Raw genomic sequence first — 16057 nt, 5'->3', positions numbered from 1 at the left:
GTTAGATTCCAGGCTGTATCACAACCAGCCGTGTTTGGGAGTCCCATAGAGCGGCACACAATTGGCCCAGCGTCGTCCAGGTTAGGGTTTGGCCAGGGTAGGCCGTTATTGTAAATAAGAATTTGTTCTAAACTGACTTGCCCAGTTAAATAAAGGTTAAGTAAAAAAATATATATAATTAACGCAGAACTGCGTTGAAGTCATCAAATCAGTGAGCAGCTGCTCTTGATCACGAAGCCACACCCATCCCCCTCATGTTAGAAGATCAGAACGAGAAAGTGTAGGCTATATAGACATAATTACGCTAAAATTGAAAATAATTAAAGAAAATAATGAGGATTTTGTTAGCCTAATCGAGGTATAGATTATATCTCACATTCCAGTACTCAAACGTGTAAACAAGGCTGCATGGGATTTCTCTTAATGCACTCCGTACAGCCAATGGCAATGCCCACTTTAGGTATAATACCAGGAGCCGCTTGTAGATTTGACAGCTCTAACACAGTTCCACCTCCAACGTCGCCAAAACAACCGCTATGCAGATGTTGGCTAAAGCGGATCTGATTGAATACAGCCCCAAGACTATTCAGCCTAGGTCAAGACTATTCACTCTACATCAAGACTATTCACTCTACATCGAGACTATTCACTCTAGGTCGAGACTATTCACTCTAGGTCAAGACTATTCACTCTACATCAAGACTATTCACTCTAGGTGGAGACTATTACCTCTAGGTCAAGACTATTCACTCTAGGTCGAGACTATTCACTATAGGTCGAGACTATTCACTCTAGGTCAAGACTATTCACTTTAGGTGGAGACTATTCACTCTACATCAAGACTATTCACTCTAGGTGGAGACTATTCACTCTAGGTCAAGACTATTCACTCTAGGTGGAGACTATTCACTCTACATCAAGACTATTCACTCTAGGTGGAGACTATTCACTCTACATCAATACTATTCACTCTAGGTGGAGACTATTCACTCTACATCAAGACTATTCACTCTAGGTGGAGACTATTCACTCTAGGTCAAGACTATTCACTCTAGGTCGAGACTATTCACTCTACATCAAGACTATTCACTCTAGGTGGAGACTATTCACTCTACATCAAGACTATTCACTCTAGGTGGAGACTATTCACTCTAGGTGGAGACTATTCACTCTAGGTGGAGACTATTCACTCTAGGTGGAGACTATTCACTCTAGGTCGAGACGATTCACTCTAGGTGGAGACTATTCACTCTAGGTGGAGACTATTCACTCTAGGTCGAGATTATTCACTCTAGGTCGAGATTATTCACTCCAGGCAGAGACTATGGGAACTCACTATGGGTCAAGGCTCCAGACAATCCTCTCAGACTGGCCTATTTACTTAGACTGGACTATTACATTTACAGTACCAGTCAAAAGTTTGGACACACCTACTCATTCAAGGGTTTTTATTTATTTTTTTACTATTTTCTACATTGAGGAATAATAGTGAATACATCAAATCTATGAAATAACACATATGGAATCATGTAGTAACCAAAAAAGCATTAAACAAATCAAAATATATTTCATATTTGAGATTCTTCAAAGTAGCCACCCTTTGCCTTGATGACAGCTTTGCACACTCTTGGCATTCTCTCAACCAGCTTCATGAGGTAGTCACCTGGAATGCATTTCAATTAACAGGTGTGCCTTGTTAAAAGTTTGTTTGTTTCTTAATGCGTTTGAGCCAATCAGTTGTGTTGTAACAAGGTAGGGGTGGTATACAGAAGACAGCCCTATTTGGTAAAATACCAAGTCCATATTATGGCAAGAACAGCTCAAATAAGCAAAGAGAAATGACAGTCCATCATTACTTTAAGACATGAAGGTCAGTCAATCCGGAAAATTTCAAGAACTTTGAAAGTTTCTTCAAGTGCAGTCACAAAAACCATCAAGGGTTATGATGAAACTGGCTCTCATGAGGACCGCCACAGGAAAGGATGACCCAGAGTTACCTCTGCTGCAGAGGATAAGTTCATTAGAGTTACTATCACGCTTGAAGGTAAGACCCAGATGCAGACTGTGTGTAAGATGCAGATGGGTGTAAAGGTACAGGACAGCAGGCAGGGTCAGGTCAGGCAGAACGGTCAGGCAGAACGGTCAACCAGAAAACTCGTAAACAGGAGCAAGAAAAAGGTGGGAGCAGGGAAACAAAATACTGGTAGGTTCAACAAACAAAACGAACTGGCAACAGATAAACAGAGAACACAGGTATAAATACACAGGGGATAATGGGGAAGATGGGTGACACCTGGAGGGGGTGGAGACAAGCACAAAGACAGGTGAAACAGATCAGGGCATGACAATTACCAGCCTCAGAAATTGCAGCCCAAATAAATGCTTCACAGAGTTCAAGTAAACGACACCTCAGCATCAAATGTTCAGAGGAGATTGCATGAATCAGGCCTTCACTGTCCAATTGCTGCAAAGAAACCACTACTTAAGGACACCAATAATAAGAAGAGACTTGCTTGGGCCAAGAAACACGAGCAATGGACATTAGACAGGTGGAAATCTGTCCTTTGGTCTGATGAGTCCAAATTTGAGATGTTTGATTCCAACCACCGTGTCTTTGTGAGACGCAGAGTACGTGAACGGATGATCTACGCATGTGTGGTTCCCACCATGAAGCACGGAGGAGGAGGTGTGATGGTGTGGGGGTGCTTTGCTGGTGACAGTCTGTGATTTATTTATAATTCAAGGCATACTTAACCAGCATGACTACCACAGCATTCTGCAGCGATATGCCATCCCATCTGGTTTTTCAACAGGACAATGACCAAAACACACCTCCAAGCTGTGTAAGGGCTATTTGACCAAGAAGGAGAGTGACGGAGTGCTGCATCAGATTAGCGAGCCTCCACAATCACCCGACCTCAACCCAATTGAGATAGTTTGGGATGAGTTGGACCGCAGAGTGAAGTAAAAGCAGACAACAAGTGCTCAGCATCTGTGGGAACTCCTTCAAGACAGTTGGAAAAGCATTCCTCCTGAAGCTGGTTGAGAGAATGCCAAGCGTGTGCAAAGCTGTCATCAAGGCAAAGGGTGCCTACTTTGAAGTATCTAAAATCTCAAATTAATTTAAATTTGTTCAACACTTTTTTGGTCACCACAAGATTCCATGTGTTATTTTATAGTTATGTCTTCACTATTATTCTAAAATAGTAAAAATAAAGAAAAACCCTTGAATGAGTAGGTATGTCCAAACTTTTAGACAATATCAAACCCTATGACTCACACATTGCCATTGTAGGTCTCCTCACTGTAGATGCTGACTGTTCCGGCTCCGTCTGAGACAACACCGTTCTCTGTCCTGAGGTCAGGGACGGTCTTCTCTGATAAGATCACAGTAGGGGCCCGCTGAGTGCTCTGCCCCTCTGCAACATAGTCCACCTGAAACAATGTAACAACATTGCTATTAGCCTAAATATTTCATATGGATATTGGTATGATAGTGCTTTTGAGGGTGTTTTGCTATGTCCTGCCTCGAACACCATGAACCAGAAAGTCTCATGCATCTTAACCAGAATGTCCTTGACATTCTCATAATTATACCGGTCTTACCCTGTAGACCACTTATACTACCTACACTATATACAGTGGCTTGCGAAAGTATTCACCCCCCTTGGCATTTGTTCTATTTTGTTGCCTTACAACCTAGTTAAAATAGATTTTGGGGGGTTTGTATCATTTGATTTACACAACATGCCTACCACTTTGAAGTTGCAAAATATTTTTTTATTGTGAAACAAACAAGAAATAACACAAAAAACGAAAACTTGAGCGTGGATAACTATTCACCCTCACCCCCCAAAGTCAATACTTTGTAGATCCACCTTTTGCAGCAATTACAGCTGCAAGTCTGTTGGGGTATGTCTCTATAAGCTTGGAACATCTAGCCACTGGGATTTTGCCCATTCTTCAAGGCAAAACTGCTCCAGCTCCTTCAAGTTGGATGGGTTCCACTGGTGTACTGCAATCTTAAAGTCATACCACAGATTCTCAATTGGATTGAGTTCTGGGCTTTGACTAGGCCATTTAAATGTTTCCCCTTAAACCACTCAAATGTTCCTTCAGCAGTATTCCTAGGGTCATTGTCCTGCTGGAAGGTGAACCTCCATCCCACTCTCAAATCGCTGGAAGATTGAAACAGGTTTTCCTCAAGTATTTCCCTGTATTTAGCACCACCCATCAGTCCTTCAATTCTGACCAGTTTCCCAGTCCCTGCCAATGAAAAACATCCCCACAGCATGACGCTGCCACCACCATGCTTCACTGTGGATGTTGTTCTCGGGGTGATGAGAGGTGTTGGGTTTGTGCCAGACATAGCGTTTTCCTTGATGACCAAAAAGCTACCTTTTAGTCTTATCTGACGAGAGTACCTTCTTCCATATGTTTGGTGAGTCTCCCACATCCCACATGCAATGTTTTCTTTAAGCAATGGCTTTTTTTCTGTCCACTCTTCCATAAAGCCCAGCTCTGTGGAGTGTACGGCTTAAAGTGGTCCTATGGACAGATACTCCAATTTCCACTGTGAAGCTTTGCAGCTTCTTCTGGGTTATCTTTGGTCTCTTTGTTGTTTCTCTGATCAATGCCCTCCTTGCCTGGTCCGTGAGTTTTGGTGGGCGGCCCTCTCTTGGCAGGTTTATTGTGGTGCCATATTCTTAAAAAAATGTTATAATGGATTTTATGGTACTCCGTGGGATGTTCAAAGTTTCTGATGTTTTTTTATAACCCAACCCTGATATGTACGACACTTGGCATCGCGTATGGTGATCTTAGGCTTGTGTGCGACTGTTCTGCCATGGAAACCCATTTCATGAAGCCTCCAACGAATAATTATTGTGCTGACATTGCTTCCAGGGCAGTTTGGAAGTCGGTAGTGAGTGTTGCAACTGAGGACAGACAATTTTTACGCACTTCAGCACTAGGCGGTCCCGTTCTGTGAGCTTGTGTGACCTACCAGTTCACGGCTGAGCTGTTGTTGCACCTAGACTTTTCAACTACACAACCCTGATCTGTACTTCTCCACAACTTTTTCCCTGACCTGTTTGGAGAGCTCCTTGGTCTTCATAGTGCCGCTTGCTTGGTGGTGTCCCTTGCTTAGTGGTGTTGCAGACTCTGGGGCCTTTCAGAACAGATGTATATATACTGAGATCATGTGACAGATCATGTGACACTTAGATTGCACACAGGTGAACTTTATTTAACTAATTATGTGACTTCTGAAGATAATTGGTTGCACCAGATCTTATTTAGGGGCTTCATAGCAAAGGGGGTGAATACATATGCACGTACCACTTTTCAATTTTTTTGAAACAGTCATTTTTTTCATTTCACTTCACCAATTTGGACTATTTTGGGTGTGTCCATTACATGAAATCCAAAGAAAAATCAATTTAAATTACAGGTTTTAATGCAACAAAATAGGAAAAACGCTAAGGGGGTGAATACTTTCGCAAGGCACTGTATACAGCAGTATGTTTACACCCTTTCAAATCAGTTGATTAGGCTATTTCAGCCACACCAGTTGCTGACAGGTGTATAAAAATGAGCACACCGCCATGCAATCTCCACCATGGGGCGGCAGCGTAGCCTAGTGGTTAGAGTGTTGGACTAGTAACCGGAAGGTTGCAAGTTCAAACCCCCGAGCTGACAAGGTACGAATCTGTCGTTCTGCCCCTGAACAGGCAGTTAACCAACTGTTCCTAGGCCGTCATTGAAAATAAGAATTTGTTCTTAACTGACTTGCCTAGTTAAATAAAGGTAAAATAAAAAATAAACAAACATTGGCAGTAGAATGGCTTTACTGAAGCACTCAGTGACATTCAACGTGGCACCGTTGTAGAAACACGTGATGTAGAGTGATGACTCACGCTTCACCATCTGGCAGTCCGACGGACAAATCTGGGTTTGGCAGATGCCAGTAGAATGCTACCTGCCCAAATGCATAGTACCAACTGTAAAGGTTGGTGAAAAAGGAATAGTGGTCTAGGGCTGTTTTTCATGGTTCGGGCTATGCCCCTTAGTTCCAGTGAAGGGAGATCTCTCAACATCACTAATGCTCTTGTGGCTGAATGGAAGCAAGTCCCTGCAGCAATGTTCCAACATCTATGGGAAAGACCTCCCAGAAGAGTGGAGGCTGTTATAGCAGCAAAGGTGGGACCAACTCCATATTAATGCCCATAATTTTGGAATTAGATTTTTGACGAGCAGGTGTCCACATACATTTGGTAATGCAGTGTTTATTCAATTGATGTAGTTCTGTCCTTGAGCTGTTCTTGTGTATTAAGAATCCGTTTTGTGTGAACCCCAAAAAGACTAGCTAACAAATACAACAGGACTTTCTGGGAACACTTTTTTGAACCACCAGTGTATCATGCATTATAGACGGTGCCTTCTAAGAATTGTTACGAGCAGTCATAACAGCCGATGGTCAAGGCTCTTACATAGAAAACCTTTAATACATTCATAAAGGCTGCAAATGTATTCATAATACACACCATAGTTGTCCTCGGATGGCATAACCCAACATCAAGCTCTTCCAGCAATGATCTACAACATCATTAGGAGCAGATAGACTGAACAGTCTGTGGAGACTAGAAGTCTGTGACATGGATCAGATGGGCTGCCGTCATCATTGTTCCCAGCTGGAATATGTGTATAACCTCAAAGGCACTGTCTAGCGAAATCCCTGCACAGTCAGCAAGTAGTAGTCATTTAAAAATAATAATAATATGGTTTATTTTAATATAACCACAATGTTCTTTCAATATGGGGCTAATTCATTTTTTAAAACTAAAATGAACAAAAAAATTAGCTCATTTTCAGCGATACTATTGCGCCTTGCAGACAGACTGATTAAGAAGCGTATACTGTAGAGGTTTGCAGCAACACCAAGGCAACTCAATGCTTTAATACATTATACATGACATTTGCATTATATATGCTTCCCTGCAAGGCAAGCAGCTCATTGCAATGAGGGTGCATCGGGTTAGCACTACACAAGAAGCTGCCAGATACTTGGGATAAGATATAGGCCACTGTGGAATAATTGATTGCGAATACATTTTCTAACAGTTTGAGATCTATAGCACGAGATGTAATACATTCTAGCAGAGAAAATGGAGGAAGTGGGGCTACTACGGAGTAAATTAATTACTGCTATACATGTGGGTACCAGAGTGAAGAGCCTATCACTATCAGTGCTCTGATCGCACTGATATTCTCACTGTCTATAATAACTCAACGTAATGGACTCTCCAGGGACCCAGACAGGTCATGTATGAAACCAGCTCCTCACAGGAAGCCAATACTGTATGCTCTATTACGAGGTTATAATATTTTAGTGAATTGTTTGCACTAGGAAATATCATTTCTGAATAAGGGAATGCAAATATATTTGCTAAATCATATTTCTTTTTGGATTCATGTTTTACAAGCTGTCTAATTGCTCTTTCAATGCAATTGTTTTTGTGATAAACTAAAAAAACATGTCCAAATGGCCAATGTGTGCCATATACCTGCTTAAACAACTCAGGGCCTGGATTGGCCCGAAACCATTTTGAGTAAATACACAGTTGTGATAATAGGACCCCATTACCTTTTATGGGTCCTCACAATGCCTGTTATCACCTGGCTGGTTAATGATTAGTCTGAGTGAACCAGGTGTGCTATAAACAAGCACCTGACAGCCAGTGAGAAGTGGTAATGTTCAAATAAACTACAGCAGAGAGGAAGTGACAAAGCGGATAACTGGGCCCCAAATCAGTGTTCTCTAGCAGGTGGAGTTTTTGTATGGAGGTCAATGAGAGATTGTCGAATTTGGTCAACAAAACATTGAATGGCTTATTTGATCAAATAGAAATGTCTTAATGATTAGGTTGTTACGAATGACCTGATATAAGTAGTACACGTAACATCCCAGCAATTTTGAGAAAAAAACCTTTATATTGGCGTTGTGCCTGGTCATCGTTAGTTACCACAGCGACAAAGAGAAAAACCCCTTTGTGGCAACTAGTGGAAACCATTCACTGTTAAAATAGAAATACTCAAAACACCATCATTGTACAGTAAAACCATGAAAAGTAGTGCACCTAAGGTGAGATCTGGTGTTTGTATAAGGGCACAAGGCGAGACTCAGATGCAAACACGGGAGGCAGATGGTTTGTCTTTGATATTTATTAATTAATCCAAAAGGGGTAGGCAAGAGGTCAAAACCAGTTCAGGCAAAAGGTCAAAACCAGTTCAGGCCAGGAGATATAGAGTGGTAGGCAGGCTCGATGTCGAGGCAGGCAGAATGGTCAAAACCAGTTCAGAGTCCAGGAGATACAGAGTGGCAGACAGGCTCGATGTCGAGGCAGGCAGAATGGTCAAAACCAGTTCAGAGTCCAGGAGATACAGGCAGGCAGAATGGTCAAAGCCAGTTCAGAGTCCAGGAGATACAGAGTGGTAGGCAGGCTCGATGTCGAGGCAGGCAGAATGGTCAAAACCAGTTTAGAGTCCAGGAGATACAGAGTGGCAGACAGGCTCGATGTCGAGGCAGGCAGAATGGTCAAAACCAGTTCAGTGGAACAGAGCATCTAAATCCAGGAGATATTCCTTAAAGAGTGGGGTTTCAGGTGTCTCCGGAAGGTGGTGAGGCTCGAGTTTGTTCATTGGGGGGCAGGCAGAATGGTCAAAACCAGTTCAGAGTCCAGGAGATACAGAGTGGCAGACAGGCTCGATGTCGAGGCAGGCAGAATGGTCAAAGCCAGTTCAGAGTCCAGGAGATACAGAGTGGTAGGCAGGCTCGATGTCGAGGCAGGCAGAATGGTCAAAACCAGTTTAGAGTCCAGGAGATACAGAGTGGCAGACAGGCTCGATGTCGAGGCAGGCAGAATGGTCAAAACCAGTTCAGAGTCCAGGAGATACAGAGTGGTAGGGAGGCTCGATGTCGAGGCAGGCAGAATGGTCAGGCAGGTGGGTACGGAGTCCAGGAGATACAGCGTGGCAGACAGGCTCGATGTCGAGGCAGGCAGAATGGTCAAAACCAGTTCAGAGTCCAGGAGATACAGAGTGGTAGGCAGGCTCGATGTCGAGGCAGGCAGAATGGTCAGGCAGGTGGGTACGGAGTCCAGGAGGTACAGAGTGGTAGGCAGGCTCGATGTCGAGGCAGGCAGAATGGTCAGGCAGGCGGGTACGGAGTCCAGAAAACAGGAAAGGGTCAAAACCGGGAGGACGAGCAAAAAGAGAATAGAAGCAGGAGTATGGAAAAACACGCTGGTTGACTTGAAAGACATACAAGACAAACTGGCATAGAGAGACAGGAAACACAGGGATAAATACACCAGGGAAAATAAGCGACATCTGGAGGGGGTGGAGACAATCACAGGGACAGGTGGAACAGATCAGGGTGTGACAGTTTGAATGTAAACCCATTCACTTTTTCCACATTTTGTTACATTACAGCCTTATTCTAAAACGGATAAAATTATTTGTTTTCTTCACCAATCTACACACAATACCCCATAAAGACAAAGCAAATCTATTACAAATAAAAAAAACAGAAATTCCTTATTTACATAAATATTCAGACCCTTTGCTATAAGACTCGAAATTGAGTGCAGGTGCATTCTGTTTCTATTGATCATCCTTGAGCTGGTTCTACAACTTGATTGGAGTCCTGTGGTAAATCTGTTATAAATTCAATTGATTGGACGTGATTTGGAAAGGCACACACCTGTCTATATAACGTTCCACAGTTGACAGTGCATGTCAGAGCAAAAACCAAGCCATGAGGTCGAAGGAATTGTCCGTAAAGCTCTGAGACAGGATTGTGTCAAGGCACAAATCTGGGGAAGAGTACCAAAACATTTCTGCAGCATTGAAGGTCCCCAAGAACACATTGGCCTCCATCATTCTTAAATGGAAGAAGTTTGGAATCAACAAGATTCTTCCTGGAGCTGGCTGCCCGGCCAAACTGAGCAATCAGGGGAGAAGGTACTTGGTCAGGGAGGTGATCAGGACCCTGATGGTCACTCTGACAGAGCTCCAGAGTTCCTCTGTGGAGATGGGAGAACCTCTGTGGAGATGGGTCAACCATATCTGCAGCACTCCACTAATCAGGCTTTTTTTGGTAGAGTGGCCAGACGGAAGCCACTCCTCATTAAAAGACACATGACAGCCCGTTGAATGCCAAGCGTCACGTCTGGAAAAAATCTGTTACCATCCCTACGGTGAAGCATGGTGGTGGCAGCATCATGCAGTGGGGATGTTTTTCAGTCTCAGGGACTGGGAGACTAGTCAGGATCAAAGGAAAGATGAACAGAGCGAATAACAGATCTTCGATGAAAACCTGCTCCAGAGTGCTCAGGACCTCAGACTGGGGCGAAGGTTCACCTTCCAACAGGACAACGACCCTAAACACACAGCCAGGACAACGCAGGAGTGGCTTTGGGACAAGTCTCTGAATGAGTGGCCCAGCTAGAGCCCGTACTTGGACCCGATCTAACATCTCTGGAGAGTCCTGAAAATAGCTGTGCAGCGACGCTCCCCATCCAACCTGACAGAGCTTGAGAGGATCTGCAGAGAAGAATGGGATAAACTCCCCAAATACAGGTGTGTCAAGCTTGTAGCACCATACCCAAGAAGACTCGAGGCTGTAATTGCAGCCAAAGGTGCTTTAACAAAGTACTGAGTAAAGGGTCTGAATACTTCAAATTTTTCATATTTTTTATTTCGATACATTTCCTAAAGAAATCTAAACCTGCTTTTGCTTCGTCATTATGCGTTATTATGTGTAGATTGTTGAGGGGGGGGGGGGGACCATTTAATCAATTTTAGAATAAGGCTGTGATCTACCAATATGTGGAAAACGTGAAGGCATCTGAAAACTTTGTAAATGTACTGTATTTCAAAACAAGTACTCGAAGCCACCCAAAGTGGTTCTTCAGTATGAATATTTGTGTTTTGAAAACAATTGTTGGTGTTTCAGTGCATGTAAATGTTTTGGCAGACTGTATTTCATATATATATATATTTTTAAATTGCAAATGGCTTATAGCATAAATATTGATTGATTATACATTTTGATAGAATTTTCTGTCAATATTTTAATAAAACATTTAAAGAAGACACTGGGAATTGAATAATTTTCCTATGGTAGACTTTGGCACTGATTATAGGCTACAGTTGCCAGGGAACTTTGTAAGATTATAAATAATTATACAATCAACATGTTTAGGGCTATGTAAGTTATAGCGGAAGTAACAAGGTCAAATAAAATGTTATTGGTCGCAATCACATATTTAGCAGATGTTACTGCGGGTGTAGCGAAATGCTTGTGTTCCTAGCTCCAATAGTGCAGTAATATCTAACAATACACACATCTAAAAGTAACATAACATGTATAAAGTGAGCCTTCATCGCTGGTAATCATGTGAGAAAGTGGATGTGAACCCAGGTCCCCTGCTTGTCAAAACACTGCCTTAGGCAACCAGTTGTGCTGAACCACCTGTGTTACACTGATCACATGGAGCCTGATTCGGGCTTAACATGGACTGAATAAAACATTTACTGAAGTCCCAAGAGCACGTTAAATCAACTCATCTCAAGTCTGAATAGGGCCTAAGGAGAATGTTTTTGGGTGAAATTCCACCTTTATTAGTAGTAGTGTTCAGAATTCCCCCAGTCTGAAGCATAGCGGTATTCTTTTGCTATTTCTGTCTCCCTGCAGAAAATCATACACACACACACACACACACACACACACACACACACACACACACACACACACACACACACACACACACACACATATATATATATATATTTATATATATATATATACATATATATATATATATACACACTCACACATATTACCCACAGGCTGGCCAATCAAGACCAGCATCAAAGACTAATGCCAGCTGAACTGTCAACTATCAATCATATCATCTAACTCAACTGTACTGTGACTCAATTAATCTAAACAACCTTCCATACCATGTACTATCATCAGAATTTAAAGACTCAGGCCAGGACATTAGCATAATGGATGACTCGTGGATCGCATTGAGCCCTGGGCTGAAGTTTTCTTACAAGTGCTTTTTGCCCTCCAGAACGTCCTCATTTCATCGGGGAATGGACTCTACGGGTGTATGATCTTAATTTGAGCCAGTTTGCTACAGCAGGAAAATAATCCTGCAGCAACAGCAAATGTGAATTATTTTGTGGATTATAATAGAATTTTTTTTTTTTGAGTTTGATACATTTTTCATTAGGGCAAATCTGACATTTTAAAGTGTAAATTACAAACTTTAGAAGCCTTTTTAAACATAGTGTAACGATTCTCGTTGGTGGAAGGAGAGGAGGACCAAAATGCAGCGTGGTAAGTGTTCGTCATATTTTAATTTGAAAAACTGAACACTACACAAAATAACAACGAAGAGAAAACGAAACAGTTCTGCCAGGTGAACAGACACTTAACAGAAATTAAACACCCACAACCAAAATGGGGAAAACAGGCTACCTAAGTATGATTCTCAATCAGAGACAACGAACGACACCTGCATCTGATTGAGAACCATACTTGCCCAAACACATAGAAATATAACAACATAGAAAAAAGAACACAGACTACCCACCCCAACTCACGCCCTGACCAACCTAACACAAAGACATAAAAAAGGAACTAAGGCCAGAACTGTTTCGGTCGTTCTCTTGCGTGAAAAAACCAGCAGCGTTGTAGTTCTTAACACAAACCGGTGTGCCTGGCACCTACTACCATTCTACTACCTTTGTCCGTTCACCCTCTGAATGGCACACATACACAATCCATGTCTCATCTTAAAAATGATTCTTTAACCTTTCTCCTCCCCTTCATCTATACTGATTTAAGTGGATTTAACCTTTAAAAGTACATATGGAATTGTTTTAAGATGGTCATACCATCGTTCATTTAGCTATTCAATTTTGAATGTTAGGACCCCATTAGGTATAAAAATAATAATTTGAAATGATTGAATTTGGCCTTTACAACTAGCTCCTAGAAATGGACTGAATAACACATTCATAAATGCCAAAACAGACAGTCAATAAATAAATCATAAGGAATAAGGTTTTGAAGTGTCTGTCCTATATCAAGGAGATATAAGAAAGCTCAAGAAATGTTTTATTTTTTTGTGGACACATATTTAACCCCTTATTTTTGTTGACACAAAACGACCTCCATACATCCATTTGTTTGTATGGGAAACATTCAGACGAGTCCTGTGACACTGGGTTCCATTCAGACAAGTCCTGTGATACAACAGAGAGCACCATTGTTTTCGTAAGAGTCTCCCCTTTCCATAGAGTGGAGAAGTTTGTAGGCCAGGGTTCCCCAACTTATTCAGACACCAATCTTTCTGAGCAAAAAAATATAATAAATAAACTTTTTGTGACATAAAAGACTGTGAAAACACCAGGAAATCAGCTCAAAGTGATTTTAATTGAAGAAATCTGTTCCCAAGTATTCTCACACATAATAGAGAGAGCAAGATTTGAAATTAGAGAGCAAGATTTGAAATTATTGTTTTAGTCAAACATTATATCTGTTTGTGCTTGTTGTGGACAATTTTCAGTTGATGATCCCTGTTTTAGGCCAAAACGTTCGGACACTACAGTCGTTTTCGTGAGAAGTCCGATTTTCAGGATTTCTCATGGTCTGACAAACACCACTTTAGCTTGGCCACCATCCACTGCAGATGTGGAAGGCCGACATAGGCAGATGTGGTGAATAGAAATGCAGCCCATGAAAAAAAAAGATATCTCTATCGAAAACTGACAGATTTTGATGGAGATTGACACATTGACGTTTGTGTCAATAGACTCTGAAGGATTAACAAGTGACATCACTAAGGGGTCACTAAGGGGTCATATCACCTGGATTCCCCTGGACAGTCTGTCATGGAAATGGCAGGTGTTCCTAATGGTTTGTATACTCAGTGTACAATAAGAGTGACTCCCATTTACAGTACTTGGAAACTCCAGAAGAAGGGATCTAATTCTGCACTAGACAGGATTCAAAACAGCATCATAGTGTTTAGGAGCTTTAGAGAGAGGAAACAACGCCAAAAGAGAAGGGATTTAATTCTGCACTACACAGGACTCGAATGACCATAATCGTTTTTTCAAGCTTTCCCGGGTTAGGACTAGAGCTCTGCTACACGATCCGAGCCCAACGGGCGCCCCAACGTTATACATCGGGTTAGGGCCGGGTAGGGCCTGTTTTTTCCTCAATAACTAGGGTACGGCAGGGCTCGGGTATCACTAAATTTATCACTAACATTTTGAAGCTGAGCCATTTGCACGTACTCTGCTGAGCAGTACAGTCATATCTGACTAAGATCATGGTGTCAGAAGTGATTAGACCTTGTCAAATATAAAACAGGAGAGATGTTCCTTTGAGTTTAGAGTTTAGACTGATCAAAAGTAGCTAACAGCTAACTGGACTCTCATGTCTCTTCCTTCATTGAGCAGAGCCCGAAATACTTTTGAGGAGATGGGAAACTCCATTGTAATTGTATTAACGCCCATTGTGTACGTTGCCCATGCTACGTCAATGGGCCGCAAGGAGCATTCTGGGATAGGAGAGCTCACAGTATTTGGGCGCATGGTTAAGGCTCGTAGCTAAGCATTTCACAGTATTTGGGCGCATGTGATAAATTACATTTGATTTGATTTAATTTCATTTGAATGAGAGTCAATTGGGCGCTAGCTCAAAAACCCAACATTAGCATGAATTTCGTCAACAAAAAGTACAACATTACAAATATTTTCCAAGATGTGAGATAATTAACTTACTATGTGTAATACTGTCTTGCTTTGGCATCGTGACAGTAAGGTACTTTCAAGGACAATAGGCATGTTTCTCGACTCATACCCTAACATTGAGAAGGGATTATGACAACGTGAACGCAATTGTTCGACGGTCTGCTGGGCGTTATACATTCTTCCATTTATTGCCCAATGGGATTCCTATCTCCTCCTTTCTCTAATATCTCTGGCAGAGCAGCCCAAGTGGAGCCATTGCTATGTATACACAGAGCCGCCATGAGCAGAGTGCATGCAGAGCGAGCTGCCTGCGCGCAGGGAGGGATAGAGTGACAGACAAAGAGGATTTCAGGTTTTCGGACAGGGCCTTAAATTTGGCAGAAGCAATCAGGCCTGGGTAGGGTTGAGTCTGAAGGCCTGGGTAGGGTTGAGTCTGAAGGCCTGGGTAGGGTTGAGTCTGAAGGCATGGGTAGGGTTGAGTCTGAAGGCCTGGGTAGGGTTGAGTCTGAGGGCCTGGGTAGGGTTGAGTCTGAAGGCATGGGTAGGACTCAGCCGTAAAATTCATGCCTGTGCAGGGCTCTAGTTAGCGCTCCCAATCTCTGGCAAGGTGTTGCACAACTCTTGATTGTGTGGTGTTACATCACACCGTCATGTTTCAGAACACCTCAGGATGAATGTTTCAGTCCACCTTAAATCTGTCTCAATACACTCAGAACCATGTGTTTCAATACTCCAGCAAAGTTAGTGTTTCATCTCCTTTAAGGTGGTAGCAGCTCAGTTGCCACTAGTTTTAGTGTTACAAAGCACTTCATTTTTAGTGTTGTGCCTGGTGTTTACCCCCTCTCATTGGCTATAATGGTCCAACCTGACCTTGCCTCCTCCCAACTGCCTTCCATTTTTAAAGACATTTGTTTTCATTGTTAGAGAGGCCACTTGAGTATTTGGTCAATATAATGGATAATCTGTGACCACTATGTTGAGAGCTTTTATAAACTGGGTGGTTTGAGCCCTGAATGCTGATTGGTTGACAGCCGTGGTACATCAGACCATATACCACAGGTATGACAAAACCGTTATTTTTACTGACCTAATTATGTTGGTAACCAGTTTATAATAGCAATAAGGCACCTCGGGGGTTTGTGGTATATAGCCAATATACCACGGCTAAGGGCTGTTCATAGGCACGACACAACCACTCCTCGGGCCTTATTGCTTAAAT

At 42.3% G+C, this 16057-nt stretch overlaps 1 protein-coding gene across 1 annotated transcript in view; it reads right to left on the bottom strand.

Moving 5' to 3' along the window:
• The window catches only part of LOC115103260 (uncharacterized), a 46340-nt gene that overhangs the window by 17065 nt on the left and 13218 nt on the right, over window positions 1-16057 (bottom strand). The window contains exon 9 of the mRNA XM_029624085.2: window positions 3281-3435. Within this exon, the coding sequence (XP_029479945.2) occupies window positions 3281-3435 (155 nt within the window). The remainder of the gene's footprint in view (window positions 1-3280; window positions 3436-16057) is intronic.

The sequence above is a fragment of the Oncorhynchus nerka genome, linkage group LG20 (assembly GCF_034236695.1).
Source record: "Oncorhynchus nerka isolate Pitt River linkage group LG20, Oner_Uvic_2.0, whole genome shotgun sequence".
Classification (NCBI taxonomy): Eukaryota; Metazoa; Chordata; class Actinopteri; order Salmoniformes; family Salmonidae; genus Oncorhynchus; species Oncorhynchus nerka.
This window is presented reverse-complemented; position numbering and strand designations above follow the sequence as displayed.